The 27,659-nt window shown below is 51.1% G+C and overlaps 1 protein-coding gene across 1 annotated transcript in view; it reads left to right on the forward strand.

Moving 5' to 3' along the window:
- The first annotated feature begins 1,022 nt into the window (after positions 1-1,022).
- The window catches only part of LOC120760032 (BPI fold-containing family B member 4-like), a 28,990-nt gene continuing 2,353 nt past the window's right edge, over positions 1,023-27,659 (forward strand). The window contains exons 1-12 of the mRNA XM_040079924.1: positions 1,023-1,047; positions 19,867-19,996; positions 20,742-20,856; positions 21,292-21,396; positions 21,639-21,794; positions 23,366-23,429; positions 23,806-23,869; positions 24,253-24,344; positions 25,246-25,419; positions 26,044-26,097; positions 26,683-26,850; positions 26,962-27,029. Coding sequence (XP_039935858.1) covers positions 19,888-19,996; positions 20,742-20,856; positions 21,292-21,396; positions 21,639-21,794; positions 23,366-23,429; positions 23,806-23,869; positions 24,253-24,344; positions 25,246-25,419; positions 26,044-26,097; positions 26,683-26,850; positions 26,962-27,029 — 1,169 coding nt within the window. The 5' untranslated portion in view covers positions 1,023-1,047; positions 19,867-19,887. The remainder of the gene's footprint in view (positions 1,048-19,866; positions 19,997-20,741; positions 20,857-21,291; positions 21,397-21,638; positions 21,795-23,365; positions 23,430-23,805; positions 23,870-24,252; positions 24,345-25,245; positions 25,420-26,043; positions 26,098-26,682; positions 26,851-26,961; positions 27,030-27,659) is intronic.

The raw sequence follows: 27,659 nt of genomic DNA on the forward strand, positions 1-27,659 counted from the left end.
CCCAGGAAAGTTGCTGCAGAATCTGTCTTTGCGTGACATTCTCTTATGATTAATCTTGAAAAGAAGTAATGCCCCATCACAAGTGCTGTCAGACTTCAAACATTTTGAATGTACTTCAGATAAAAGCAGGACTGCGATGGTCCATGGGGTGTGATTTGAAGTGTAGGAATTTAGGAATATGATGGTGCTTCCAACATTTGCAGACAACCCCACCAGCAGAAGGTGAAAATGTCAAGATAAGAGCTGATTCTCTCAAGACCCAGAGAGCTCCTGCTAAAATTTTAAGTTGTAACAAAACCAAAATGAGCAAAACTGGCAGAAAAGTCTGAGGAGTGAAGTAGCAGCCGTAACAAAAGGTGGGAAGTGTTGGTTCTGTGCTTCAGCCCACCTGCTGGACACAGAGGAAGGAGAGCAGACAATGCATGAAGCACTGCGTCCTCCCTTCCAGGTGATTTCACAAAAGACATGTGAGCAAAATCCTGCCGTGACCATCCTCATCGTCAGCACTGAGGAAGGCTGTGGTCCTGCTCCAGCAGTGGAGGAGGAAGGAGGACATCTGGTATTTTTGGTCTAATATTTGCTGTAAACTACAATCACTTGATATTGCTGTCCATTGCTGAAGTGATCAAAGTTCTCTTTTTTCTTTTTTTTTAATTTTTTTTTTCTCCCCAGAGATCACTTTCTTGCTGTTTCTTAAAGTTGCCAAGGGTGAACTGTCAAGAATCCCCATAAACGGTTGAGCTTGTCCTTTGCAAAAATCTTAAAGAATTAATTTTATTTTATCTGTTCAGCAGATTGCCAGTGGTTGGATTTCATCCCTTCAGAGCTCCTGAGGTCCTGGAGGGTCACTTGAAGAGCATATCTCACATTTTGTATATAAAAAGTCTCAGGCTTATCATTACTTCAGCAGCAGCTGTGATGTCGGGGGGTGGAAGCTCCTGGGAAGAGAGGCAGGTCCAACCCCGTGGAATACTCACCTGTTAATGGGAGCTGGTCTTTTGTGGAGCAGGACATTGGTTGTGTGGCAGGATTATCTCACCTGAGCAGGTATTTACCTTCCGGTGTTTTCTTTGCTGCTATGGCCAGGTTTATAATTAACTTGTGATTTGTTTGCACTCTGTGTATTCTGATTTGAAAGTGTAGGGGGATTCCTGGCTCCTACCAACTGGTGGTCTTGGGTCTGCTGTGGGAATTCAGGAGCAGGACTGGAGCCCAGCTGAGGTGCCAGCAGGTCCAGGGCTTGTGCAGACACTGAAAGAGCTGAAGTGAGGCAGAGCAGCTCATGGCCCTTAAGGGTCCCTGACAGACCTTACAGTAGGTTTTAAAAAAAGAAAATACATAAATATCTATCTCTGCTTAGTTTTAATTGCTTTGTCCCCAAAGAATTAGTTATTTTGGCCTCTAGCTTTCGATCTCCTAAGATATTGCAGGATCTGTGCTCATGAGCAAACAAATCTGGATTCAGCCTCAATTTGGAGTTATAGCAAATAAAAATGGACTTCAGGCTGGCCAAAATACAATTAAATTCAGTGTGAAAACGCTGCTATTCTCATCAGCTCACACTATCATTTTTGACCAGGAATGCTTACAGCCAATTTTCGTGTTTACAATGATTGCAGCTGTCGGTGAACGTGCCCTGACCTGGCTGCTGAGCCCAGGGTGCAGGTGGGGCAGGTTTCTGGAGCCCTCATCACCATTCCCAGACTGCACCACTGGGCAGCAGCCACTGCAGCCTTACCCACTCCTGGCACGGTGTTCGGGTGCCTGCACTGGGTGTTCCATCCTCCCAGTGAAAGGAGAGGCTTTCCCCAAAATAGATGATTTAAAAACAAAACTCACTGAGAACTGGCTGAGCAGGCTGCTCAGGGCTGACAAACTGCAGACATGACACTGCCTCTTGTCTGAGGAGGAATTCTGTTGAGGGCAGGCACAGGGTTGCTGGAAAGAGCAGGGGTCTGGGAGTAAGAAAAGGGTACATGAGCTTTGTTATTTTTATCAGTGGCTAAAACAACTCTGCAGTCCTCTCTGGCTTCGTGCCCTTCTTCATTTTGGTTCTGTGGCACTGTGGGTGTTGAGGGTGGCTGTCTGCCACAGCTCCATCTCATGGCACTGGCTCTGGAGCAGGATGGGGGCACAGGATCTGAGGGATGAGACCCACAGGTGAAACCGAGGGCAGTGGGGAACAGACCTGGCCAGACCCATTTGTACAGGGGAGCAGCTGGCGTGAAGTGCAAATAAACCATTTGTACAGGCTCATCATCCTTCCTCTGAGCCCCTGATCCTTGGAATGCCGACAGTTTGTTATCTTTGTGGCCTAAAATCCCGAGCGGCTGCTCTGGTTGGAGGGAGGTGGGATGCTGGGTGCTGCTCTGCCGGTGCCTGTGGGATGCTGAGGCTTTGGGATGAGGTGGCTGCCCAGGGACCTGCAGCAGGAGATGCTGGGAGGGCTGGTGGCCCTTCTGTGCCATCACCATAATTGCCAAGGATGCAGCCGCGTTCCCAGGCGTTATTTGGTGTTTACACTTAGGAGACCATAGGGGACAGTTAGGAAAGCTTCAACGTGCGTCAGCTTCCACTTCATCATTTCTGTGAGCACCAGCAAGGCTTGGACCGGGGCAGTGCAGGGGAAGGGGGAGCAGCCCCCTCAGCAAGGCACAGAGGGGCAGCTTCTGGGGCAAGTGGTCACCCTGGGAGCCCGAGTCAGCTGTAGGGTTGTGAGGAAATAAAGGGATGCCTTGTAAATGCTTTTAACAAAAAATACACGCTGCTTTTCCTAATCTAAGCCTGAGCTTTACTGAGCTTTACTTGTGTTGAACACAAAGGCGAACACCGGTGGTGGAACAATGCTGTGTGCTGCGCCTTGGTTTTGTATTAATTTGTGTTTATTGGCTCATTCCAGTGGGAGAGGGCAGGACTTTGGCTTGGTGGTGCAGCTGGGGTGGTCTGCAGGTGACCTTGGCCTCAGCCTGGAGGAAGAGGGGCCCCAGAGGTGCCTCTGGGAAGGTGCATCAGCTCATGGGCCTTGCATTCTACTTTCCCTAACATTTTTGGAGCATTTTTTTTTCTGATCTTCTTATGTTCCTCAGCTTTTGCACTGTGGAGCTGTTTGTATCCAGATCTTATCACTCATCCTCCCAGCACTAAACACATTTTTTCTTCATCCTTGGAGGTAAGAATAAAAGCGACAGGGTGAGGTCTGCAATATCCTATAATGGTAACTGTTGTGTTCCTCTGAGGAATGGTTTTTCCCCTCAGAGTCCCCCTGAAACCTGTGCTATGTAGTTCAACCCTTTTTCCCTATCATACCTACTCCTGACCCTATTGGCTCAGGGCCAATATCTTTCCTTGGCCAAAAACTAGATATACCCCTGTTTCTTCCTGGTTCTCTCTCTCTCTCCTCGGCCTCCTGGAACATCACACCGAGAATAAAGCTTGGACGGAAGCTGGGGGTGAGAGCCACTCTTTTGAAATCTCTATTCTGTCTCTCTGAAATATATTTCCCTAAAACCCCTGAATAACTGAGCTAGCGAGAGCCGGGGGGTGGCTAGAGGGAAGTATATTTTCAGGTAACTATATTATTATGAATGTTTTGTACACAATGATCTTTCCCTCGTGATCTGGGGAGCTGAGAATCGTAACAGCACATGAGGTACCACCTGCACAGAGGAGCGTGGTGGGTTGGGTTTTACAGGGCACACCCGGGGTGTCGCTTGGGTGGCTGTTCCTGCCAGAGCTGGATTTGGGAGGAGGTGTCTCAGGGAAGGACCTTTGGCTTTCTCCCTCCATAAGGGAGTGCTCCCTGTACAGACTGGAGTGTGGGAAGTAAGAACAGAGACTGGTGTTATTTAAACCTGTCCTTCAAATAGCAGCTCAGAGTGGCCTTGTAAACTATTTCAGTCCCTGAACTCGCAGACGTTGGGTGGGTTATCCCAGAGGAAAGCTGGGATCCAGCCCTCCCAGGACCTTAGGGAGCACAGCCTGGTGCGCTGTGTGTGCCCCCAGCTCGGGGGAGAGGGGCAGGGTCCATCTGCTTGCTGAGGCTGCCCTCTCCTAGGCAGCACTTAAAAACACGGAACTGGGTTCCGATGGTCTCCTGAAGATTTCTGCTGATGGTTTGTCTTGTCCCACAGAAGTTTCGTTTTGCCTGCAGGCAGCAGTGTGGATGCAAGTGTGGCAGCATCACCATCCCGTTTAAGTGACAAACCAAGGCACAGCTCGTTTCTGATGACATTCCCCGGACCCCATGAGGAGGAGAAGAGGGATTTTTTCTCCTCAGCTGCTGATGCAGCCGTGGAGCGCGTGCTCCTGAGACACCTTTACAAAGGCTCCGCGGAAGGAGGGCAGGACCCTGGTTAGTGTCCCTGGCTGTGAGAATGTCCCCTGCCCGGGGCTGCATCAGGAGGGTCCCTGTGGGAGCTGTAGGTGTGTCCTACATCCCTGAGCCCTCCTGAGCAGCCTGTGCTCGAGCAGCGTGTCCCAGCCCTGCAGCAGGAGATCCCCACCCTGCCTGCACTGCTAATGAGTGACAGCCTCTCTGAAACCACGTGTGACAGCACAGGTGACACCCTGCCACCTTTAAAAGGGGAACAATTAGGCCTGGGTTTCTCCCTGGCTTAGGCTTAAATCTCCGAGCCTGAAATTCAATAACATTCTCATGTTTCCAGCTGCTTCTCCCATTGGACATGGGAGCTGCTGTACCATGGAAATTGTAAATGATGCTTCTTTTCAGGTGTCCCTGTGTCCCTGGTGATGCTGGTGGGGACGTGCCCCTGGTGCTTTCCTGGTCTAGGGTGTTTGTTATGGGCTGCAATGCTGTGGGCACCCCATTTGCAATGTGCCCATTCCAGCTGCAGGACAGATCATACCGCGGTGGAGTGGTCACTGATTGTTTAGACGAGTTACTGGGTTTTGAAATGCTGCCCTAAATTGAAAAGCTTCTGGAAAAGGAGGAAGTTCTCTTATATACATACATATATATATATATATATATATATATATATATGTGCGTGTGTGTGTGTATACACACACATATATCCATAAAGTATCTTCCAAACTGCCACTGGCTGTCACCCCCGGACACGTGAGCAGCTAATTCTGGCGGTTCTGGAGCTCAGGCATGTAAAGGTTAGCGTTCATCCTAGACCGCCTCCTGATTTTCTCTTGAATCAGTTGGCTGATATTTCTGATTTGATTTTGTCTGTAAGTGGCTGAATCCCTGTTAGCTAAATGTAACTCTGAGATGAGCTATAAAATGTCTGTGTCTCATGGTACTGGCAGTCTTTAAAAGCTGATTGGGGGAGCTGTGTTGATCGAGAGCCAAGTCTACTTTTTCAAACTGGACTGAGAGGTTTTTTAAACAAATATCTCTTATATATATCAAGTAAAGTTGTTTTGACACCTAATTAAGTTAATTTAGGTGGTTTAGTGTAGTTCAGCAGCAGCTCAAAATCATGGTCTTCCACCTGGGCTGATATATTGATTCTTCTGGTGTTCCCTCCATAAATCTCCTGTTTCTCTGCAGCTGTAGTTGCGTTTCAGAAAGGGGAAAGCACGTGTGTGTGCCCAAGCCGCCCATAATTACTGCTCTGAAATGCCTGGGGAGGTAAGTGCGAGCTCTCAGTGTCTGTCGTGAGGCTGAAGTTTCACAAGAGTTTCCTGACCTTTTCTGCGAGCAGCTGTGTGAGAGCCGCTGGCAGAGGCCGGGGCAGGAGGGGGACAGAGCCGTGACAATGCCAGAACCGCTTTCACACCAGCTCCTGCTAACGTGGCAATGATGTGCAAAGCCTTGCTCGCACAACTCTCCTTCCTGCTGGATGACGGAGGGGGAGGATTGCGGTGATGTGTTCTCGTGACTGGTCTGGAAGGTCATCTTTTGTTTTTCAGATGAATCTCCTTCAAAATCCCTTGGGAGCTTTTGTTCTGCCAATCAATTGCAAGGCCACAGGGATGTTTTCTTTCCTGATTGCTCCTTATACAAAATTGAAATTATATAAGCCTAAGTCAAGCTGGGCATTAGGAACCTTGCATACACACAACCATCAGTTTGGCTCTTTGGCTGTGCTGTTCGTGTGCCAAAACAGTGTTTATGTATATTGTATGAAAATGTAGTTGTCTGGGGCTGTGAGCAGTAAAATTCCAAAGCCCTGATGTGTGTTTCTGCCTACACCTGACCCGGGTCTGTTTATCTCCAGATGATGCACCAAATCCATCTGTTTCTCCACACTGAAATAAGATAATTTTACTAAGAATTGACTGAAGGCAGTCTGTTGTCACGGGGGTAACCGCTCTGCGTTGTAACTGCACATCTGCTTTAGCAAATACAAAAGAATTTTGTTCAACATCTTCAGTGAACCTTTGCCGCTCTTCCCTTCACCCTGTGCACTTGTTCTCATGAAATCTTAATGTGAGACTGGGGGAGGCCAAATGGGTGAAGTCTTTGTGTTAATTCACAGAACCTCAAAGGTGGAAAGATCCCAGCACTCAGGATCTCAGGGTATTTCCTGCCTCCCTGGCACAGGTAATCCTCTGGGATGGAGGGTGAATCTCCTCTCATTCTCTGTCCCAGAGGAAATGGTATTCTAGGAAAGCTCATTTCCTGCAGGCTGTAAATCATGAGATGGGTGATGGAACTCCAGGAATGAGGTGCTCTCCACCTCTGGAGCGCCTGGCAAGTCCAGTTGATGTGCTTCCAGCCTCTGTGTGCCCAGCCAGTGCAGGACCAGCCAGGCTGGGAGTGTTTACTTGCACTTACGTGGGCCTTGAAAGGCTTCTTAAATTGTGTGAAGTTAAAACAATGGGAAATGGATTTTTCCTGCCCACCTAAGCAAGCCTTCAGTGATTAATGCTGTAAAATAAAAACAACAGCAACAAATTCAGTTTTATAATGCGCTGTGGATTTCAGGTCTGTGAAAAATGTGTTTCATAAAAGAAATTTTTCCTCCTCCTAGTACTGTTTCAAAAACACCTTATCTCCAGAAAAACCCCCTTGCCTCCACAGCTGCATTTGGATGCTAATGGGATACAAGGCTTCATAATTCTTTGTCTCCCTTCTTGCGTTTGTGCAAAGCTAAACTCTATTGCAGGGCAGAAATGTTCTGCTGGAGAAAAGCTGAGCAGAGGCTCTGCTCTTTGGTTGTGAAACGAGTTGAGTTCTCTCTTCTGTTTTTTTTTTCAGAGAGATGCATTGTGTGCCATAACTACAGCCAGAAAAAAAAAAAGGAATCCTGAGGTGCAGTGAGTTGCCACAACCTACAAGAGGCAGCTCTGTGCCATTTGCTGCGGGGGCACAGCAGGACCCAGGGGCTCTCCCTCCCCAGGAGCCATCGGTGACCTCAGCGCTCCTTGAGTGACAAATGTCCAGCCTGGCCAGCTGGGTCCCTGCCCTGCCCGAGCTGGGGGCTTGGCCCAGCCTTCCAGGGGTTTATCCCTAATCCACTGGGCTGGATGTTAGCCAGAGCTTTGTCTGGGAGGTTTCAGAGGGTCTGTTCCAAGCTGTAGCCAAGCACGTTCCTACTTGGAAATAATGGCACGCCGTGAGTCGGGATATTCTTCCTGCTTATGGAGCGATCCAGGAACGGCAGGCACGGATTATATGACTTGAATGCTGCGCTATTTATGATGTGTGTTCAGCCACCTGAATCACGTTGGCAGCGTTCGAGCTTTGCCTGGATAATTGATTCAAATGTAAATTGAATGAATAAATCCTGTAGGGCTAAAATATGCCCTCTCTTTATCTTGATTCTTTTTTTCTTCTTTGTGCTGAATGGCATAGAAAATAGGGAGTTAGAATCTCATAAATAGATATTTGACTTCCTTTGTTGGAGGCAGGTAGAGTGAGGTTTGTATGGTCTGTTTGGAAACGCTTTACAGCTCTGTTCATTGAATTACGAACCTGTTTATAACTTGGCTTCTGTATTTCTGGTCAATAATCTGCTTGTGGCAATGTTTGTGCTGCTCTTCAATGGCAAGACCAGGTGGTTATTTATTTCAGTAAGTGCACATTAGTCAAGGGCAAAGTATCAGAGAAATTTTTTTGTTGTTGTTTTTATAGCCTTTGAGTGAAATATTGCGGGGAATGTGCCCCCAGCTGGCATCAAAGGCAGCTTTGGTTTGGGAATCTGCTGACAGGGACTTGAACTGGCATCAGCACAAGCCTTTGTGAGCTTTTTGTGAAAGTTTTAAGCTGTTTTCCCTTAAGGCTTCCCCGTTTCACCAGACAGCACTGATGTGCTGACTAACACCAACAAAGCAGCGCTCTGGAGCTTTCCCCCGGCCTGGGTGTGTTTAATCAGCAATTCCACAGATGGGAACTCCTGGGACTGGTGTCTTCCCAGTACGGTCTGGAGGCCCTTCACTTCCTTATCCCTGGAGAGTCCTGCTCCTGGCTGTGTCTGGAGCAAACGTTCAGCCAGTGTGTGGAATGAAGTGCTTGGCATTCCTCAAGCTATAAATACTGGGACATCTTTCCTCTCTCAGGGCAGAAATCCCAGTGGTGCCCACACTGGGCACTTGCTGCCTGTTCGGGATTTTGCTCTGCCTTCATCAGCCTTCCCTTTGCTCTGGCATTAAAAGAATTCAAACACACTGAATGGATCATCTCTGTCCCTCGGGAGTGTCACTCCTCGCTGGCAACTCCTGCTGTCAGCCCCTTCAGAGGCACCAGCACTCCGCAGCACCAGCCTGCCTCCCCTCACTGTTCTGGTGTCAGGGTCTCTGGGACCCAGAGCCCACTGAAGTGTGATACCCATGAAATGTGCTGCTCCTCCTGCAATGCTTCCCTGTGTCCTTAGTGTCCGTGTGAATGTCCAGACCTGTTTTGCATCTCATCGGCTTCTTGGCTTAGGAGATGTCCTCTGGCAGAATATCCCACATTTTACTCACCGATGTGAACATCCATTTCCTCCTGCCAGTTTTCCAGGAGCCCCAAATCCCACTTCAGCTGTGTGCTGGAGGGCTGCTGCCTCTGCGATTGTTTTGTTTTGTTTTTTTCCTTTCCCTGCTCGCCTCACCGTGGTTCTGGGATGATGGGTGCAGGGACCCACCGTGCCCTGGGGTGTCTGCAGTGCTGCCTGGACCACCCCCAAAGACATTCCAAGTTCCACCTTCCCATGACCCCTCCACCCTTTCCTTTCCCCCATCCCAGTCTCCTGGCAGCACCCAGAACACCCAAAGCTCCCCTGACTCTGCTGGACTCTGTTGCTTCTGCAGCTGTACCAGGGAGAGCTTTGTCTGTGCCCTGTATCTGCTGCCAGCTGGTGAGCACCAATATTTATAGTTTGGGTTTGTTTTTTTTAATACAATTTCTAGTTTGTGCATTTTGTTTATAGGTGGAAAATCGCAAATAAGGTAGTTCTTGCCCAAACTTGCCACCATCCAGAACTTGTACGTCCCTCTCCTGTCTCTGCTGGGCTGTTAGGAATGGGAGATTTCGTGGCGGGCTTCAGAGACCGGCTTTGGCTATTTAGAAAACATCCATTCAATAAATCATAAGGGGAGCAGCTGCCGTTCTCTGCTGAGCCAAGGCACATCAGATAAAATATTGCTCATTTATTTGGTTTGGTAGAAATAAAGTTGCTGTAGTGGAACATCATTACAGACTGTTCTTAATTCACCTCAGGGCTATTTCTAATAGCAGCACACAACTCTCCTGTGACAGCCCGAGTGAATGAGATGGGTGTTTTGATGTCAAGCTGAATGTAAGAAAGGTTTTAGGAATCAAAGCTTTGAGAGAGAAATAACTACTGTTGGTGCTGTGATACTGGGAGAGGTCCTTGTTTTATTATTAGCACTATAGCTATTGAAAGCCCTGACACTTGTTCCTGGGGGATTTGAAGCAATTCAAGCCGTGAAATACTGTTTCAGCTCTGCCTTTTACAAGTCACTGCGCGTCGGTGAAGCCGAAGGTGGCTTTGATCGCTGGTGGAGGCACCCAGGGCTGGCGTTAACTTAATAATATTAGTTTGATTTTCTCAGCTGTGTGGCAGCTGGGAGCCCTGCAACCGCCCAGCCGTGGTGCACAGCAGATATGTGCTGCTGGCCAGGCAGGAGGGCTGGGGAGAGGCTGTCCAAAAGCCTCTGAAATCAGAGCTGCTGCTTTGCACAGAGGCAATCAGCGTCACGCTCGGTAATGGGGCCATGACATCTGTAGGGATGGCTCCTGCTGGTCTGAAAAGATGCTGGAGACTCTTACTTCAAAAATAATAGAAAATCAGCCTCAGGATGTCTTATCTCCTCCTTGCATCAGGGCTTGGCAAAAACAAGTGAGAATCTCGTGGCTCTGAAATTGCCACTGTATTGCAGCGGGACAAAGGGCCGCTGCCATGGTCTTGGCTGTGTTATGTCCTTAATGCCCACTCACCTGGGTGAGGGAACAGGTGTTTCACCTTTGTTTGGTGTGGAATGCTGCAGAGGGGAGCCTTGGATCCTGTTCTGCCACAGGGTGTTGCTTTTTGCCCTTGCTTGTCTTACTTATTCTCTAAAAAAATAGAGGCAACTGGTGGAAAACGTGTATTTGCTCCAGCTCCCAGAAAAACAGCTTGTGTTTCTGAGAGTGCTGCAGCTCACAGTGCAGGAGCAGGGCTGGATTCCTGTGTGTGAGCTGTGTTTGGCTGCCAAGCCCGTGCCCTTCACTGAGCTGGAGGTGCAGCGCTGCCCTCGCTGTTGCTGACGTTTGGTGAAGGCAGCACCCTCAATCCTCACCCCTCAATCCTGGGCTTTCCTCATGAGCCTCCTCCCCTGTGTCAGAGGCACGTGGGGAATCCAGTGTGAGTGACAGGATGCTCGTGGTTCCTGGGAAGAAATGGACAGCAGGAGGGAAGGATTTGCAGGGTGCTGGTGTCACCAGAGTTTCACATGCAGCGTATTTCTGGTGCAGCAACACTCCTGCTGCCCGTGGCCGTGCTGAGCACACCCCTCCTCTGACAGCCCAGCTAGCCCCTGCTTACAATAACTGCTGCTGGAAGAGAAAAAACAATTGCATCCTGAAATAGCAAAGCTGGAGGAGCAGAGCTCTCCTGCCAACTGCTGCCAGTGACCTTGATTCTGTGCGTGAGGCCTGCAAAGGGTCATAATTCAATGAGAATATTTATACTGAGCTGCACGGCACAAGCTCAAAGATCCCCAGCTCCTCATTTCCATCTGACTAATTCCCCAAGGCATATAGGGGAGTCAGGTTTTTGTATTCAGACTCTCCGCTTCGAGTAAACCTCCGGAGTGCTCATCTCCTGTACATAAAAGTTGCTCAGAATAGTGGTGATGGAGCTGTTTAGTTCAGCTGTATTTCGGTGCTATCGGTGACTTTGTTAACAGCAGGCCCCTGCAGACGCTGTCCCTTTGATGCTGGGTGCTGTATGGCACATAAAAAATCCTTAACTTGGTTCTAAAGCTTCACTAAAAACCCTGCTGGGACTTTGATGTTGAGAAGATCCCACTCAAAGCGCCCAAGCCCTGTGAAGCTCCCCAGCCTTATCTCGGAGGCAGGACAGCCGAGCGGCTGCCTCGGGCCAGAAAGCATCACTGTAGTGATTATTTATGGTCTGAGCATCTGCGAGCAGGAAAGGCTGTGAGAAATTACCAGGTCCTGGTGAGGCCTTGAAAAAATCCTGTTCTTCATTTTTGAAGACAAGGTTTGGAGGGCCGCACGCTGTGGTTCTGGGTGTCAGGGTGATCCAGCTGAAACACCTCGGTGGAGCACGCGGTGATTTCACACACAGATTCCAGCTGTAAGCGCCTGTGCCCCCAAATGTTTACAAAGGGTATTTCTGCCCAGCGATGGGATGCTAAAAGCAATTGTGGAAGCTGATTTAGGTTTTAATTAGTATTGCAGTGAGTTTTGAACCATGACGCCTTCCTTGCTGCTGTACAGGCGAGGGGCTCATGGTTCTTTCCCAGAGAATGTGGGGTGGCTGGGACCTTTGGCATGGCTGTGCCAAGGAGTGTGTCCCTCTGTGTATGTGAGGAGCTCTGCTGTGGAGCTTCTAAAGAGATCTCGTTAACAGATCAATCTGTGCTATCAAAGTTTTGCTTTTACTGTGTGAGTTAAATCATCCTTGAGCCACATTGTTTTTGTAACTTAGAGCCATAGAACGGTTTGGGTTGAAGGGCGCCTTCCAAAGTGATCTAGTCCAACCCCCTGCCATGGACAGGGACATCTTCCACTAGAACAGGTTGCTCCAACCTAACTTTGAGCACTTCCAGAGATGGGGCAGCCACAGCTTCTCTGGCCAAACTGTGCCAGTGTCTTACCAACCCCACCATAAAAATCTTCATCCTTTAGTCTAACTCTTCGCTCTTTTAGGGAACAGGCCCTGCTAAAATGCCTGTTCCCATCACTCTGTGTATCTGTGAAGCTGTAGTGTGAGTTATCTGCAGTGTGCCCCATGCCCCTGGGCTGTGCCTGTGCTGAGGGCTGGCATTGCACTCCTTGCCATGTGTCAGCTCGGTGTCAAATAGCTCTTCTTAGTCAAAGGGAAATTTAATCGTGTCTCTTTATTTTGTCTTTATTGTGTTTGGTGCACAGGAATCGATCTGCCCGCACCGGGAGTCGCTTTACGGAGCTTTACCCCCATCATGAACCTTTTCCTGTGGAACCTTCCCAACCAGCGCGTTTCCCGTTCCCGCTCCAAAGCCCCAGCGTTCCTCCAACGCCCTCCGTGCCCCGTTCCCCGGTCACCGGGGCGATCGGGGGTCTCTGCCCGGGGCGGTCGGGGGTCTCTGCCCAGAGCCATCGGGGTTCTCTGCCCGGGGCTGTCGGGGCTCCCTGCCCGGGGCTGTCGGGGGTCTCTGCCCGGGGCGGTCGGGGGTCTCTGCCCAGGGCGGTCGGGGGTCTCTGCCCAGGGCGGTCGGGGGTCCCTTCCCGGGGCTGTCGGGGGTCCCAGCCCGGGGCTGTCGGGGTTCCCAGCCCGGGGCGGTCGGGGGTCCCTTCCCGGGGCTGTCGGGGGTCCCTGCCCGGGGCGATCGGGGTTCCCAGCCCGGGGCGGTCGGGGGTCCCTTCCCGGGGCGATCGGGATTCCCAGCCCGGGGCTGTCGGGGTTCCCAGCCCGGGGCTGTCGGGGGTCCCTTCCCGGGGCTGTCGGGGGTCCCAGCCCGGGGCTGTCGGGGGTCCCTGCCCGGGGCGGGCTCCGTGTCCCCGCCGGTCCCTGCCCCGCCGGCCGCTGGCCGCCAGCAGGGGGCGGTACAGCCCAAGGGAGCCGCCCTGAGCTCCGGGGACCGCGGGTTCGAGTCCCGCGGGTTCCAGCCCCGCGCGGGGTGTCCCTGTCGCTGTCCCTGTTCCCGGAGTGTGCTCCGCGGCCTCTCCCCGGTGCTCCTCTGAGCTATGTGGGTGTATTTCAGCAGCCCGTGCGCAGAACCCTCCGGGCCCGTCCCCGGGTTAGCTCCGGGCCCGTGCACCCGCTGCCCTGCGCGGCTGCTCCTCGCTCCCGTCCCCGCTTTCCCTCTCCGAGAGCCGAGGTGTTTCCCGTGTCCTGCAGTGGAATGGCTCTTCGGTGTGGAAGCATGGGGATCCAGGGAGGATGTGTGAGACGTGTGGCATCTCCTCGGTGCATAGGGCACGCGATGGGTGCCCAGAAATACCAGCACCAGTTGCAGGGGTGAACTGGGATGCTGAGCCCCGCGGGGTCAGGGGCAGGGCAGCCACCTACCTGTTGGGTGTGACCCTGTTCTTTGCCCTCCAGCCTGCTCGGGATTTTGATGCCTCTTTGTCCCTTAATGCGTTTTTGTCTCCTCCTTTCAGAACCACATCTGTTGTTTTGATGCTTCTGCCCAAAACAGGATCGACACACCATCACCAAACTGATGGAAGGGAAATGGCTCCTGGGTGAGTTAGACCTCATCCATGCTCGTCAGGCTAATTAACTCATCAGCAAGGTTTGTTTAACATGAACTCACTCTCCGGTTTCAGCTGCAATTTCTTCAGAGCAGTCGGTGTCTTCCTGGATATAAGCATTTATTTCCATAACGCTGACTCCGAACCCTGCCTGCCTGCAGGGCTGTAATTTATCCCCTGAGGAGCATCCGGACAAAGCAGGGCACTAATTCTGCCACCTGTGCTGATGATGTGTCCGAAGAGACCACGTCAAGTCTCTATTAAAAGCTGTGAATAAGACAGAAAGCCTGAAATCTTTACTTCTAGAAGATGTATGAACGTAATATAAAGCTGCTGCTAATTCTTCCCAGGGATTAATGGAGACTATCAAGGACAATTTCACTCAATTCTGCTTTTCTTTTTGTAAAGTAAAGCTTCCCCAAACCTCAGGCAAGGCAGAAACATGACTTTGAGTCTGTGTCGCTATCCTTCAGTCAAATAGAATTAGCTGACTTTATTTAAAAAGTCTTTCCTGGCACCACAGTGCCAACACTTTCCGAGACAACAAAATGGACAGAAATCCATTTTCCAGCCTGAGAGGAAGGGAAAAAATAAATTGGAAGAATGAAGAGTGAGGAGGAATTGAGGCGTTCACAGCACTCGCGGTGCGAGTGATTGGAAGTGATGGGAAGAAATCAGGAGAGGGATTCATTTGCTTAAAACATAGAACTGGAATTGACTTTGAGGTGCACGTTGCATCACTGAGGAACCCAGGCTATCGTGGCTCTGCTTGGGGGTGTGCTGTGCAGCAGCAGGAAGGCAGGGATGGAGGAAGGGTGGAGAGATGCTGGTGTGGGTCAGCTACTGCAGAAACCAGGGACGGCTCTGGCCATGCACCCCAAACACGGGGCAGACAGCTGTGTGCCCCGCGGTCCATCACTGCAGGCTCCTGGCAGTCCTTCAGGAAGGTCATAACCTCTTCTGCTCACCAAGTGTGCCTTGTGTGGCGCCAGGTGAGAAAGGACGCCCCAGGGAAACCTGGAAAGTCCAGATGTGAAATACCCACCCAGAAAGGTGCTCAGGGCAGCACTTCGGCTGCACGTCCTTCTGTGCAGTCACAGACACTGATAAAATATTGCAAAACTTGGTGAAGCCGGTGCCCACCCAAAGCAGCCGGGAAGGGATTTGCAAGGCTGCCCAGGCCTCCCTGGGTGTCCCTGTGAGCTCTCCAGCCCGTGCTGCTATCAGTGCTATGTTGGGGAGCTCTGGGCAAGGTCTGAACACACGTCTGCAGAAGTGCCTCTGTTCTTGCTCTGCAGAGTGTCCAGCGAGTGACACTTTTAGTGCATTTCTTTTGCCTCTCACCGTGCTGCATCTGACTAATGAAGTTCGTCCCTTTTTGGGGGGCTGCTAACATTATGCTCCCCTTGCTTCTGTTCCTGTCTCAGAAGAAGAACATTTCCTGTCTATAAAATTCCCGGAGACATCGATTTGTGCTTATTTCATGGCAGTGATTTTACTCGGCTTTGCTGTTTATTCTCAGCACTGCGGATGCTTCCAGAAATCAATGCTGCTGCTCTCCCTCCTCCTGACAGGCAGCTCCTGGGAGCTGCTGCCAGTCCCTCTGTCTCCTTCTCCCTGTTTTCCCTGCCCGGGCTCTCTGTGTGGCCCTTCCCTGAGATTACGTTCCTGCTTCTCAAGTGCCCCGTGTAGGAAAGTGCACGGCTGAGTGATCAGACACGGGTACAGGTGGAAAGAAGGGCTCTGACGTCTGCCCACGCACACCCTGCCACGGCTCCGGGCTTTGTGCGCGATGCAGTGGCCCTGGGTCAGCGTGAGCTTGGCGAGGCTGGCTCTGCTACAGGAGTGATGGGTATTAATTAAGCTGCTCTGTCCTCCTGGGCTGCTGACAATGGGAGCTGCTAAACCAGCTGCAAATCTGGGGATTGTGGGTTCCTGTCAGTCCTGGGCTCAAGCTGAGTCCCAAAACTCGAGGAGGGTTTGGGTCCTTCAGCTCTTACTAAAACATTCCAGGTCCTTTCTAGGAGACTCTATGTTTTGGCAAATCCTGTTGCTAGAAATTAGTTTTGGAGCCTGGCTCTGGGAGGATTAATCCATCCCAAACCAACCAGAACACAGGTGAGTCTACAGAGGCAGTGCTGCACTAATGCCATGTTTCTGGTGCTGAATTCAGCGTGTTACACTGCTTTGGGGAGCTCAGAGACAGCTCCTTCCTTCCACTTCCCTGAGCAATTTCATTAACAGGAGGGGGGAAGAATCTCCCCTGAGCAAGCCAGCTCGCAGTGAGGCAGAGGAAACAGAACAGTGAGTGACACTTTTCTCTCTGCCTGTTTTCCAGGCTCTGGGCTGAGCTGCCCCTGGCCGAGGTGCCTGATCCCCTCCCAGGGCAGATCTGGTGTGTTGCCATACTCCCCAGTAAAATGCTGGCTGGGGAAAACAGTTCTTTACCTGAACTTCAGCATTTCAGAGACCAGGCTGGGAGTTCACAGCCCAGCTGCTGTCAGCACTTAAATCTTATTTTTTTCCTCCCACCCTTTCCCAGTTTCTGCTCCAGTGCAGCAGTTTCCTCTGTCGTTTTCTTCCCCAAGAGCTTTCTCCTTCCCCTTGAGCTGCTGCCTTCTTGTTGGCATCAGGGAGTTACTTGCGTTGACATCTGGGCTGAGCAGTTCATTAATGTTCTCGGCTTGGAAGCAGTCACGGGCTCCTAGGAGGTGTCCCTGAGAGGGAAAAGGCTGAACATCTGTACAGAGCAGCTCCATCATGGGCTGCAAGCCCTGCCACCAGATTTAGTCTTTTCACCTCAAGAGAGAGGATCCAGTTTATGTATACTCTTAATAAGGAGTATTTGCCCTATTTGCCCATTAAAGAATTTTAACACTCTGAGGCTGCTCCTTTTAGTTTTAATTTTTATTTTTTTTTACTTGTCACGTAACAGTGAAGAAAAGTTGTGTTCCTGTAGCCTGCAAACCCCAGGAATGTCTCAAAACCACCACCTGTCATTAAAATGTAGCGCAAGAATTCTGATTTTATTTCATCTTCAGCATTGCTTAGCATTTTAATGTGACCTGCATGGTGCAATTCTCCTAAGTTTTCCCTAGGCTTCCAGAGTCCTAGATATTAGAGAAAAAAAATCAGTTAATGTAATCATATTTAATAAATTATTAAATTAATTTAATAAAATTTAATAAAATAAAATAAAATAAAATAATTAATTTAATAAAATTTAATAAAAATTAAATTATTACATTTAATTACTTTAATATTACTCTTCTAAAGACCCCATTGTTGTTTAACCTGCCTTCTTGCAGAACCCCAAGCCTGGGGCGGTGCAGGGTGCCAGAGGCTGCTCTGGAGCATTTCTTCTCCATGGGTGTTGGTCTTTCCTCCAGCCCTTCTGCTTTCCAGCAGATGTGTTGAGACAATCCCTTCTACAATATCTTGCAATGCTTTATTTTAATATATCTTCCCTTGTCACCGCAGGACTGAATCCAGCCTCCTGGTAAGTGATATCTAAATCACTGCTGCAAGGAGGGGATGAAATATGGGCGCATGAGAGGGGAGACAAGGGATGTGACTGAGGAGGAAAAAGTCGCAGAGCAAGAAGAAATATGGACAGGGTGTGTGAAACGGGCCGCGTTCCTCACAGCTGCTGCCAGTGCCGTGGCTCAGGTGGGGCTCAGGACGTGCGTGCATGGACACGGATCTCTGCCTCTTGCCGTGGAACAGCGAGAGGATCCGATGGCAGCGCGTGGCTGTGCTGTGCGTGCGCACGTACACGGCGGCTCGCGTGCTTGTTGCGCACACTGGGGCACTCTGAAACCAGCTGGAAATCCACACGTGTCCGTGCTCAGCTGCTGGCTTTTCCAGCAATGGTATTCCTGCAGCCCGTACACGGCTGGAGCAGTCTCATGAGCACTTTGCTGCTGGTGTGTCCATGGTGAGGGCTCAGCCTGCTGCGTTTGGATCTTTGAAAGGGGACAAAAAAGGAGCAGCATGGATAGGCTGCCCCTTAAGATCATCGAGCTCAACCCCTGGTTTTGGGACTAGACTGTCACCAGCACATCAAATGCAGTCCTGGTTGAGGGTCAAATAAAACAAGTTTCTGTGACAAGCTCTGTCTGCTCCATCGAGCCTGAGCCCAGGGCAGCACATGCTGGGGACTCGGTGCAAGCGCTTTGCTGCTGCTGCAAGAACACACCTTGTGCAGTATTGAAGAGCATTCTGAGTACCTTCTTCTGCCTTCTGTATTCCCAGGGGACAACTAGCCCTAAACTCACTGTGGTGGTTGCAGCTTTCTCAACTTGAGTATGTCAGCTTGTGTTTGTTCCTGTGCCAGCCTTGTCCCTGAGCCCAGGCAGCTCTCCTCCCTGTCTCCTCTCCTGCTCCTCTCCCATGTTTGTGGAGAATGATTGTATCTCTGCTGCTCCATGTTCCACGAGGCTGAGCACACAGCCCCTCTCCGGCTCCCCAGCTCTCTCAGCCCTTTGCTGCCCAGTTTTCCCCCACGTCCATCCCAGCGGAACACGGGTGACCAGACCCAAACAAAGTGCCCAGATAAGATCTGCCTGGGGCCCTGCACAATGGAAACTTCTGCTAAGCCCAGCCAAGGCATCTGCTGAGGGGTGAGAGTCTCATTCCTGCAGGATGAGACTTTCCTTTGAAATCCATGTTGCTGCTACCAGTATTCAGCTACCGAAAGTGTTGCTTATTCAAAACTATGTTTATTGTTGGCTTTGTGCATTTCGATACAACTTCATTTTTTACAGTGGATTCGTGACACCTTACAGATCCATCTGAAATCAAGCCAAATGCCAACCTTTATCAGATCTCAGCAACTCTCCACATAGCTTTTTGTCAAGGAAATCTTTTCCCAGGACTCCACTCGAAACAGGAATGAGTCTTTTAAGTCTCACACCTCCTCAGGGACTGGCAAAAGTAGTTCCCTGCTCTAAGTCTCCTTGAACCCACGTTCCTGTGCTCTGTGTGCTGCCTCCCTGCACAGCCCCATCAGCCTCCTGCCAGGTTCAGACGCTTCAGCGACTCTCACCATTCCCCAAAACGCTGTTTTCCTCAAAGCTTAGGGAACCCGCTGGATGCACCATTGCAGGGCATCTTTTTTAAGACCGATTGGGCGTGGGGAGAAGAGCAGCATCTGAGTGATCCAGGCCACAGAGGGGAATGGCAGCCGCTCAAGTCGGCGGTGACATTGGCTCGTATAAATCAAGGGAGGTGGCAGCTGGGTGTTGCTTGCAAGGAGCAGGAGCAAAGGGATGGCTGCTGGTGGGCCAGGGAGGCTGAGTGGAAAAGGTGTGTCTGCTTGGCTGCAGCTTTTATAAAAGGGCCGCTTCTTTCAGCTGCGGGGGGAAAAAAGGGGCATCGCAGAGTCTCGAGGAGTCCGGAGGAGCCTGAGTGGAGCCCAGAGCCCATCCCAGCTGGCTGCAGCTGAGTCAGGTAACGTCCTCGGTGCGCTGCTAGTGTGGTGGCAGGGTGACAGATGTGGTGGCAGGGTCCTCACTCTGGAAGTGCTTGACTGCTTTGGTTGGAGGTTGGGCTGGGCACCAAGCTCGTCATCGCCTCCCTATGTCTGCCGTGTCATGATTAAATTTATGTTAGTAATTATTAAGTTACAACTTCTAGCTAGCTTATTTTTATCACTTGTGCTTTAGTTTATTGCTTTTGAAAGGTAGGAGGAACACAGACAATCCTCAGATGCTTCCCTTGGCAAAGTCCCTCACCAAAACTCCTGTAACTGCGCGTCGCAGGGATACAGAAATAACTTAAACATCAAGTTTGGCTTCTTTTGTGTGAACATTTTGGGCCAATCACAAGGGATGAAGAAAGGGCTTTCATTGACCCACACATGGAGCCTGCCCATGTGTGTGGCCATGAAGAAGGTTCTGTTGCTCTGGGCTTGAGCAGTCTCCTTTGATCCAGATAAAGAGTAAAGAAGGGATTCCTTTCTTGACTTCTTTCCTCATAAACACACTGGGGTCACTTCTGAGAGTCTTTTCCCTCACTGTCCCCTCTGATATCTCCCTTGCCAGCCGGGGAACCTTCTGGAGACGATGGTTTTGAAGCTCTTTGGAATCCTCTTTTTCTGTGGCCTCCTGTCGCCCTCGCAGGAAGTCTTGTCCGGGCTGTCGTGTGCCGTCAGCCCGCGGGCGATGCAGAACGGTAACTACCAAAAGGCACAGGCTGTGCTTGCTTTGAAAGCTCTGCGGGGCTGTGATGGGGACTAGAACTTCCTGAGTGTCTTCATCTTTATTTCGTAATTTCTCAGGGCTGCAGGCTCCGCTCAGAGCCCCTGAGAGCTCTCACCAGATTCATGGGTCCGGGAAATCTCTGCTCCAGAACTGGGGCGTGTTTCAGCTCTGAGCAGCCACACAAAATTTCAGGGCTAGATCTGGGTTACTTTCTTTTTCTGTCTCAGTTTCTCATTTCCATATTGGAGCAGCTGATATTTGACAAGCAGCTGCTGTGAAGTAGCAGACATAATGATGTTTGCAGTGTTCAGGCTTGTTTCAAGTTGCTTCTACTAAAAAACTCCAAAAATAAACAGGCAAAAATCAACAAATGAAAACCCCTTGACAAAAAAGAAATGAGTTGTGAGTGGAAGCCCAGCTCCTGAGTAGGGTCACTGGTGCTCCTGGCAGTGCACAGCCAAACTGTGACGTTTGAATGGGAGTCTGGGGTGCTTCCCACCGCTGCCTCTCCTTTTTACGTCACCAAGGGCAGCTTTGGTTTATTGCACCAAAGCTGTAAAATACCATCTCTGTGTTATCTGACTGCACGGAGACAGCTGATGTCTCCATGAGGAGTGTTGGGGAGTGGAGGGGCTTTGCTGTGCCAGGATGGATCTGCCTGAGTGGGGAGAGGTCACTGCTGCCCGTGCTGGTCCTCACGCACAGATGTTTTCCAGTTCTCTCAGATGCCATAATTCATAATGGGCTCATCCACCAGCACCTGCAGGGTCTCGTGGTTCCCAACATCATGGGGGAAGGGAGTCAGCTGAACTCTCCCACCAGCATCACGGAGTAAGTGCTTGGCTGTGAGTGCACCCTGAGCATCAGGTCTGAGCAAGGCGAGCTGAGCTGCCCCTGGCACGGCTGGCCTGGGCTGTTATCCTTGTTTCATCGTGGTACTGAAATTCTGACCCCGTCGTGTTGTCTGTGTGGGTTGGCAAGGGACACTGCAGGTTATGGGTGCAGGTGCAGGATGACAGCTCTGGTGGTGCTGTCAGTGCCTGACTGCACTGAGAGAGGGAAAAGGGACCACAGAGGGAAAAAGAGCAGATGGCACTCCAAAGTCGGCTTCCCCAGTCTAGTTCTAGGCTGCCTTCTTTTAGTCAGCTGTCTTTTATCCTTGTGCCTCCAGCTGGAGGTGTCTGGGGTGCTGTGGGTGCCCTGGGCTCCTCCCTGGGTGCAGCTGTCAGCTGCTGGAAGGTTTTTAACTGCTGCTGTTGTTCACAGCCTGCACCTCATCAAGGTCCGGGTGCCCAGGCTGTCGGTGGTGCTGCTGCCAGGGATCGGGGTCCAGCTGACCATCGGGGCAAAGCTGCAGCTCAGAGGCAACTGGTGAGTGGGGGAATCAGGGTGGACGTTGAGAGAAACCCCTACCCTGACGTATTTTGCATCTCTTAAGGGTTTTGGGGTGTTTCTCACCTATAATAAAGTCACAGAGTAACCCAGGCACCAAAAGATGACCTGTGGCATTGGTAATGGTTGCAAGAGATGGAGAAGTCTGCTTCTCCTGGCTTTGGTGAGTTTCTCTGGGTAGAGGCTGAGAGATGGAATAATCCCATTTGCTATTTTTGCAGCTTGGTTGGCCTGCTCTCAGAACTCATTGATATCTTAGTGGAGGTGAACATTACTGCAAACATCAAATGCACAAATTTTGAATCTGGCACGTTCCAGGTTGTCACTGAAGACTGCCTCTGCATTCTTGGGGCCATAAAGATCAAGGTCCTTTCTGGGTAAGTGCCTGTGGATTTATGTTCCTGTTATGTGCAGTCCTCTCCTCTTTATCCAACAATATGGACAGTGTGCCAGGACACAGACGGTGCTCAGCTGATACAGAGCCAGGCCTCGGGGATGGCATTTCTCTCCTATTGCCAATGCCAGTTGCTTCAGTGGAATGAGGGTTAATTTGCCCTGTTTGCCTGTGGAAATTTTAAAATCTGAAGCGAGAAGTTTGGTACCTTTCCCAACACACTTTCTCTAGATTTAGCTAGGGAATTGATATCCAAAGGGTAGGAGTAATAGGGCTGGGAGAATTCCAGGAAAACAGGACCATTACTTTCCCTGGTTTTGTACTCTGCCTTTGGCTGCTGTCCCAGGAGAATGCCGGGCATGTGGAGTTTCCCTCTGATTGCTGTGGTTGTGTGTAATTCCATGCCAGTGTCCCATCTCTTGCTCAGTCTCATTAAATTCTTGACAGCAAGGATTTGCTGACTTCATGTATTGATGAACGCAGCAGCAAATTGATAATGGGAAATATTTTCTTCTATTGCTTTTGAATTACTCACTTTTCAGGTTCATCGAAATCCTCCTAATTAATTTTTGCATTATGCATTATATTTCAATCAGTGCAGCAGCTGCTTTGAAAAATGCTGTGTGAGTGAACAGAGCATCACAACTCACCTGCTCTGGGGGTCATGTTTTAATTTTTAGCAAGATTAAAGTGATGGTTTGCAGGAAGTGAACTCCTGGGGAGGCAAGGGGAGTGTAGATACACACAAATGACTTCATGGCAGCTCCTCAGATGCATTTGTAGGCAGAATTTGGGCATAAATAACAGGTGCTCTATGAATTCCTGCTGTCTGCGTCTTGCCAACTCAACAGTCCAGAAATATATTGATTATTAGACAAAACTGCCTCTGTGCTGCTGCAGGCACCTCACGTCCTGAGCGAGTTGTTCAGCAGCAGCGTGGAAATGTCACACAGCAGATTTCTCCTCTTGTTATTCCAGATGCAAATTGTTTGCTCCCAGTAACTAACATGAAGATATTTCCTAACAGCTCCCTCTTCCCTTAACTACAGCACTGATTTAAATACCAGGGAGAGATACCAAACACAAGGTTAGACTGTGAGAGGCTCACTCCTTTCATGCAGTGAAAGCTCCCTGGGAGCTGAAGGAAAAATTTCTTCACAGCAAGGGCTGTCAAGTATTGTAACAAGCTGCCCGGGGAAGCGGTAGAAACACCAGCCCTGGAAGGGCTAAAAACATGTGGCTGTGGCACTTGAGGATGTGGTTTAGTGGGGTGGTGCCGAGCTGATGGTTGGACTTGGTAATTTTAGATGTCTTTTCCAACCTTAATGAGTCTGTGATTCTCAGCGATGAGTCAAATTCTCCCCTCAGCGGGGTAAGTGGCTCTGTTGTATCTCCAGCCTTTGCTCTGGCAAGCATCAGCCGCAGCACTGGCCCTGGAGGGATGACTGAGGGTGCAGGAGAATGTAAAATGAAAGCTGGAGATCTTTTTGTCTCCAGTCCTGGAGCTTTGTTAGTGCTGATTTGGAGGGTTGTTTTTTTTTCTTTCTTTTCCAGCTTACTCACCCTGTCAGTGAATGAGCTGGTGCTTCGCCAGCTGACAGCGACTCTGCCCGCTTTGGTACGGCTGAGGATTGTCCTCCCTTCACAGCTGAAGCACAGAAATATTGGGGAAAACTGGTTACCAGGCCACAGCAAGATCCACTGTCTCTCTGTGCTGCTCTCCCACATCACTGGCAAGGGCCATGGGGCTGAGGTGCCCACAGGGCTGCTGCCTGTGGGGCGGTGCCTCAGATGTTCCCCAGATCAAAACATTCCCCTTCAGTGTGGTCCCACAGCTCGAGGGATGCTCCACTGCCCCAAATCTTTCACAGCACCCCAGCTGTGTCTATTGCCATGCAAATTTCTCCCTGGAGGGGAGAGGAGGGGGTCTGGGCAGGCTGCGGGTGGTGCTGGTGAGGGAGGTTGAGTGGTGCCGCCTCTGCTTTGTGCTGCAGCTCTGTCCCGTGGTCGACATCGTGATGAACCTTGTGAACATCCATCTCCTGAGCACTCTCAATGGTGCGTTGCCTGTGGAGGGTGAGACGCAGCTTCCCTGGGTTTCCCACAGTGGGAACAAGACCCATTTCCCACGTCAGGTCCCTCAGGGCATCAACAGAAGTCCAGAACTTCTGCAGGGCTGTTGAGCCTGAGATTCACCCCCCAGCTTTCCAATGAACTGCTCCCACCTTGACCCTCCTTATTCTACTTTTATGCATCACCTTTGGGTTTTTCTTACTGTCTTTGATGCTCTTTTTGTGCTATATCCTAAAGGCAGCTCCCACCAAGCTGAATTTGGGGATGTTCTGGCCTTTCGGAGTAGCGGTGTTTGTGTGTGGGGGGGGTCAGGGGAGGTTGTGTTGCTGCTGATTTCCTGGTGCTGTAACGATCCTTCTCCTGTGTAGCGGTGATCCCGGTCGGCACAGCAGGGACAATCCACTACCAGCTGGCCAGCATCCCCTACACCTCTGGCAAGTTCCTTGGGCTGGATTTAGACGTAAGTGAATGCAGGGCAGCAGGACCCTGGGAGCGTGGCTGTGCCCGTCCTTTCAGTGTGCTCACCTCATCCCGTGGGGGCTGTGGAATCCCACGGGCAGCTGGGATAATATTGCCTTGTCCTGGAAATGCAGCTCCCAAGTGCTGAGATCTTTATCCAAATCACCAGTAAGCGACTGTGTGCGGTTTTCCTCTGCTGCTCTGTATGCCACCTCACCCTGAGGCTGCCCGAGGCTGTGTCTGTTGGATGTGGCCGCTGGGATGAGCAGCTCTCCTCTCGTGGGATGAGAATTTTTCCTCGTCTCTCCTGCCCTGCAGACCTGGTGTTTGTTGGTGCTTTTTGCCTTTGCTGTTCAGTCTCTGTGATGGGTGAATGCTAAAACAGGCTAACCGATGTAATTTTTACTTCTGTCTCACTGTGGGGGGGAAAACCAGCAAAAAGAAAACTACTGGCAGAGAGGGGAGCTTAAAAAATATCAAGCAAGTGGGGCATGAGCACTGAAGAGGAGCAGGGGCTGATAGCAAACACTGCAGCCTGTGAAACCCCTGCTGCTGCACCGGCTCTGGTGCAGTGACTTCACCGGGAGGAGCCTTTGCCCCCAAGCTCCCCGGATGGTCGGAATCAATTCCTTAGGGAGCAGCTGGTTCAATGTGGGTCTCTCAGTGTGAGACCTCAAGGGCGAAGCGAAGCTGTGATTTGAGATTTGGACAAAGTGTGTTATTAGCTACTAGCACCTCAGTTACCCGGGCTCAGCTTTATCACCTGCTGTCATCTGTGAAACAGCGAACTGCTCCGGGTCCGGTGCTTTCCCGAAGCCCCGAGGAGTGGGGGATGTTCCTGCCAGGATCTGAACGCGCCTCGGGGCTTTGAGCGCTGATGTCCGTATCTCCTCTCTTTGCAGGGTGTGGTGAAGCAGGTGGGAGGCAGCACCATCCCGCACGACTCATCCCCCTCTGCTTTGCCTCCTCTGATGGACAGGCTCCTGCTCTTGGTGATGCGCCAGAGCTTCCTCAACGCTGTCCTGTCCCTCCTGCTCCAGCTGCCACCACAGACCTTCCCCTGCACGCCAGATGTTGTGAGTACAGCAGGGCCTGCACTTCACGCTGGAGTGAACGAGGGACAGGCACCAGGTCTCCGGTGTGCTCAGGGAGGGCTGTTCGTGCCTGTCCCGGGGTGTGTGCACGCTGCGTGCCCGCTGGCACGGGCTCCACCCCGGCACTGCCTCCCTGCTGCCCTTCTCAGGAAGCTGGAGCAGCACCTGCAGTGCCCGGCCGCGCTCTTGTCCGTGAGGACAGCCCTGGGGACACCAGCTGAGACCAGCTGTGCGCTGGTTGAGCCGCCGGCCCCTGCAGGCTCTGATCCGTTTCAAGGGGTCTGCAAAGTGCCGCCGAGAAAGGACATTGCACGCTGCAGTGCCGTCCCCTGGGTGTTTGCGTTTCCCGTGCCTCTCATCTCTGCTTCCAATGGGAAATTTTAGGGGTCCGCACACTGGCAGGTGTTGAAAGCCCCTGGGGGACATCACCTTCCACGGCTGGGTGCTGTCACCCTAACAACTACCAGGAGCCACCCAGACAGCTGGGGAACAATGGAGAGAGTGGGAGGCTCGGGTTGCTGTGCAGTGGGGTGTCCCTGGCGGGATGGGTGTTGTTGGAATCAGCCGGGGGGCTCATGGGGGCTGCTGCTGCTTCTGTTCCCGCAGTTCTCCGGCGCCAGCCGCCTGCGCGAGGCCGTGTGGACCATCGCTCCTGCTGGGGTGAGGAACTTGTTCTGCCACAAGGGTTTGTGTAAACCTCTCCAGGACACACCTGGATGTGCCAAAGGTCCCCAGTCTTCTGCTCCCCTGCTCTTGCACCAGCATGGCCTGAGCCTGTCCTGGTGCCCAACCAGCTGATGGGAGTGGGAGAGGAGATTCGGGCTTTGCACAGCCCCTGCCCAGTACCTGCTCTCCTGTGTGCCAGTGCCTGCTCCAGCCTTCTCCTGCTCCCTGAACAGGGGAAAGCCTTCTCTCAGCTTGTAGCCATTGATGTAGAAAGCTGATAAATATCTCCTGTTGCCTTGTCTGGTGTATCCCATTTTTGGGCCCCCTCTGACACCCACAGCCCCTTATGTGTCCACCCTTCCTTCCTCAGCCCCTTGTGCCCTCAGCATGGAGAGTTGATCCATGCTGCTGGACCCATTTGCTCTGTGAATTTGGCTTGTCCAGGGTGTGTGTGACCCTGGGGAGGCCCTGTGGGGCTGGGCTATGGGGCTGTGAGAGTCTGCCTGAGACGGCCAGTCCCCTGCCTGGCTGGTGTCCATGGTGCCAGCAGCCACCTCCATGCGCCCCCAATCCCCACAGTGCTCCGCCTGCAGTGGGACCAGTCCTCTGAGCATCAAACTGGTGTTGAGAGGGAACCCGCTCATCCTCTTGGAAGAAAACAAAGCCAGCGTCAAGCTCTCAGTCCTGATCCAGCTGTTCAGTAGCCGCTTAGATGGATCCATCCTCAACTTCCTGCTGCTGAAGGCCGTAAGTGTGGATGGAGTTGCCTTTGAGGGCTGCAGCGTGCAGCCAGCTGGGTGAGGGGTGGCTGGCATGGGGATGGTTCTGTGTGCTGATCCTCTCCCTCTCTGCTTGCAGGACCTTGCTCTAAACGTCCGTGTGTCGATTGTTGGGGGCAGGCTGGTGCTGCAGCTGGCCTTGGGCAGGTGAGCTGTCCCCTCATCCAGGTGGGGACGTCCTCTGTGCCGCAATGTCGGCTCTGGGGCTCCTGACTTGAAATGTTTCCCGTGTCTGTAAACCAGACATTTCATCTCCTGAATGGGAGAATTTCATTGCTGACTGATGGCATAAGGTGGATGGGGTAGTTCAGGAAGGATTGCAGCAGTTGGAAAGTTTTAAGAGGCTGGAGGAAAAGTGTGTCAGTTTTATAACAAGGAGGAATGAGGTAACCTGAATAATTGTAAGACTGTCAGCTTGACTTTGATCCTGGGCAGTGGTTCGAAATGCCTGATATTGGACATGAATGATAAAGCAGTAAAGGAAAGTGCTGTCATTAATGCCAGTCAAGGTATGATTAAAGATTGGAGAGCATTCCTTATAGCAGGAGGTTTGAGGATTTGGGGCCATTTAGCTTGTCAAAGAGCTGGATTTAGAAGCAAAATTGGCATAGCTTGTATGCAGCGATATAGGGAATAGAAATGCATCAAAAGGCTTTTAATTCAATAGACAAGATTCAATAGAAGTAGAAAAGAGAAATTGAAAGTGGAAATAAAGCATCCATTTTAGGTATGGATAGTCGTGTGATTGCAGTGATAGATGAGGAGCTGTAGCAAATT

The sequence above is a fragment of the Hirundo rustica genome, chromosome 16 (genome assembly GCF_015227805.2).
Source record: "Hirundo rustica isolate bHirRus1 chromosome 16, bHirRus1.pri.v3, whole genome shotgun sequence".
Lineage (NCBI taxonomy): Eukaryota > Metazoa > Chordata > Aves > Passeriformes > Hirundinidae > Hirundo > Hirundo rustica.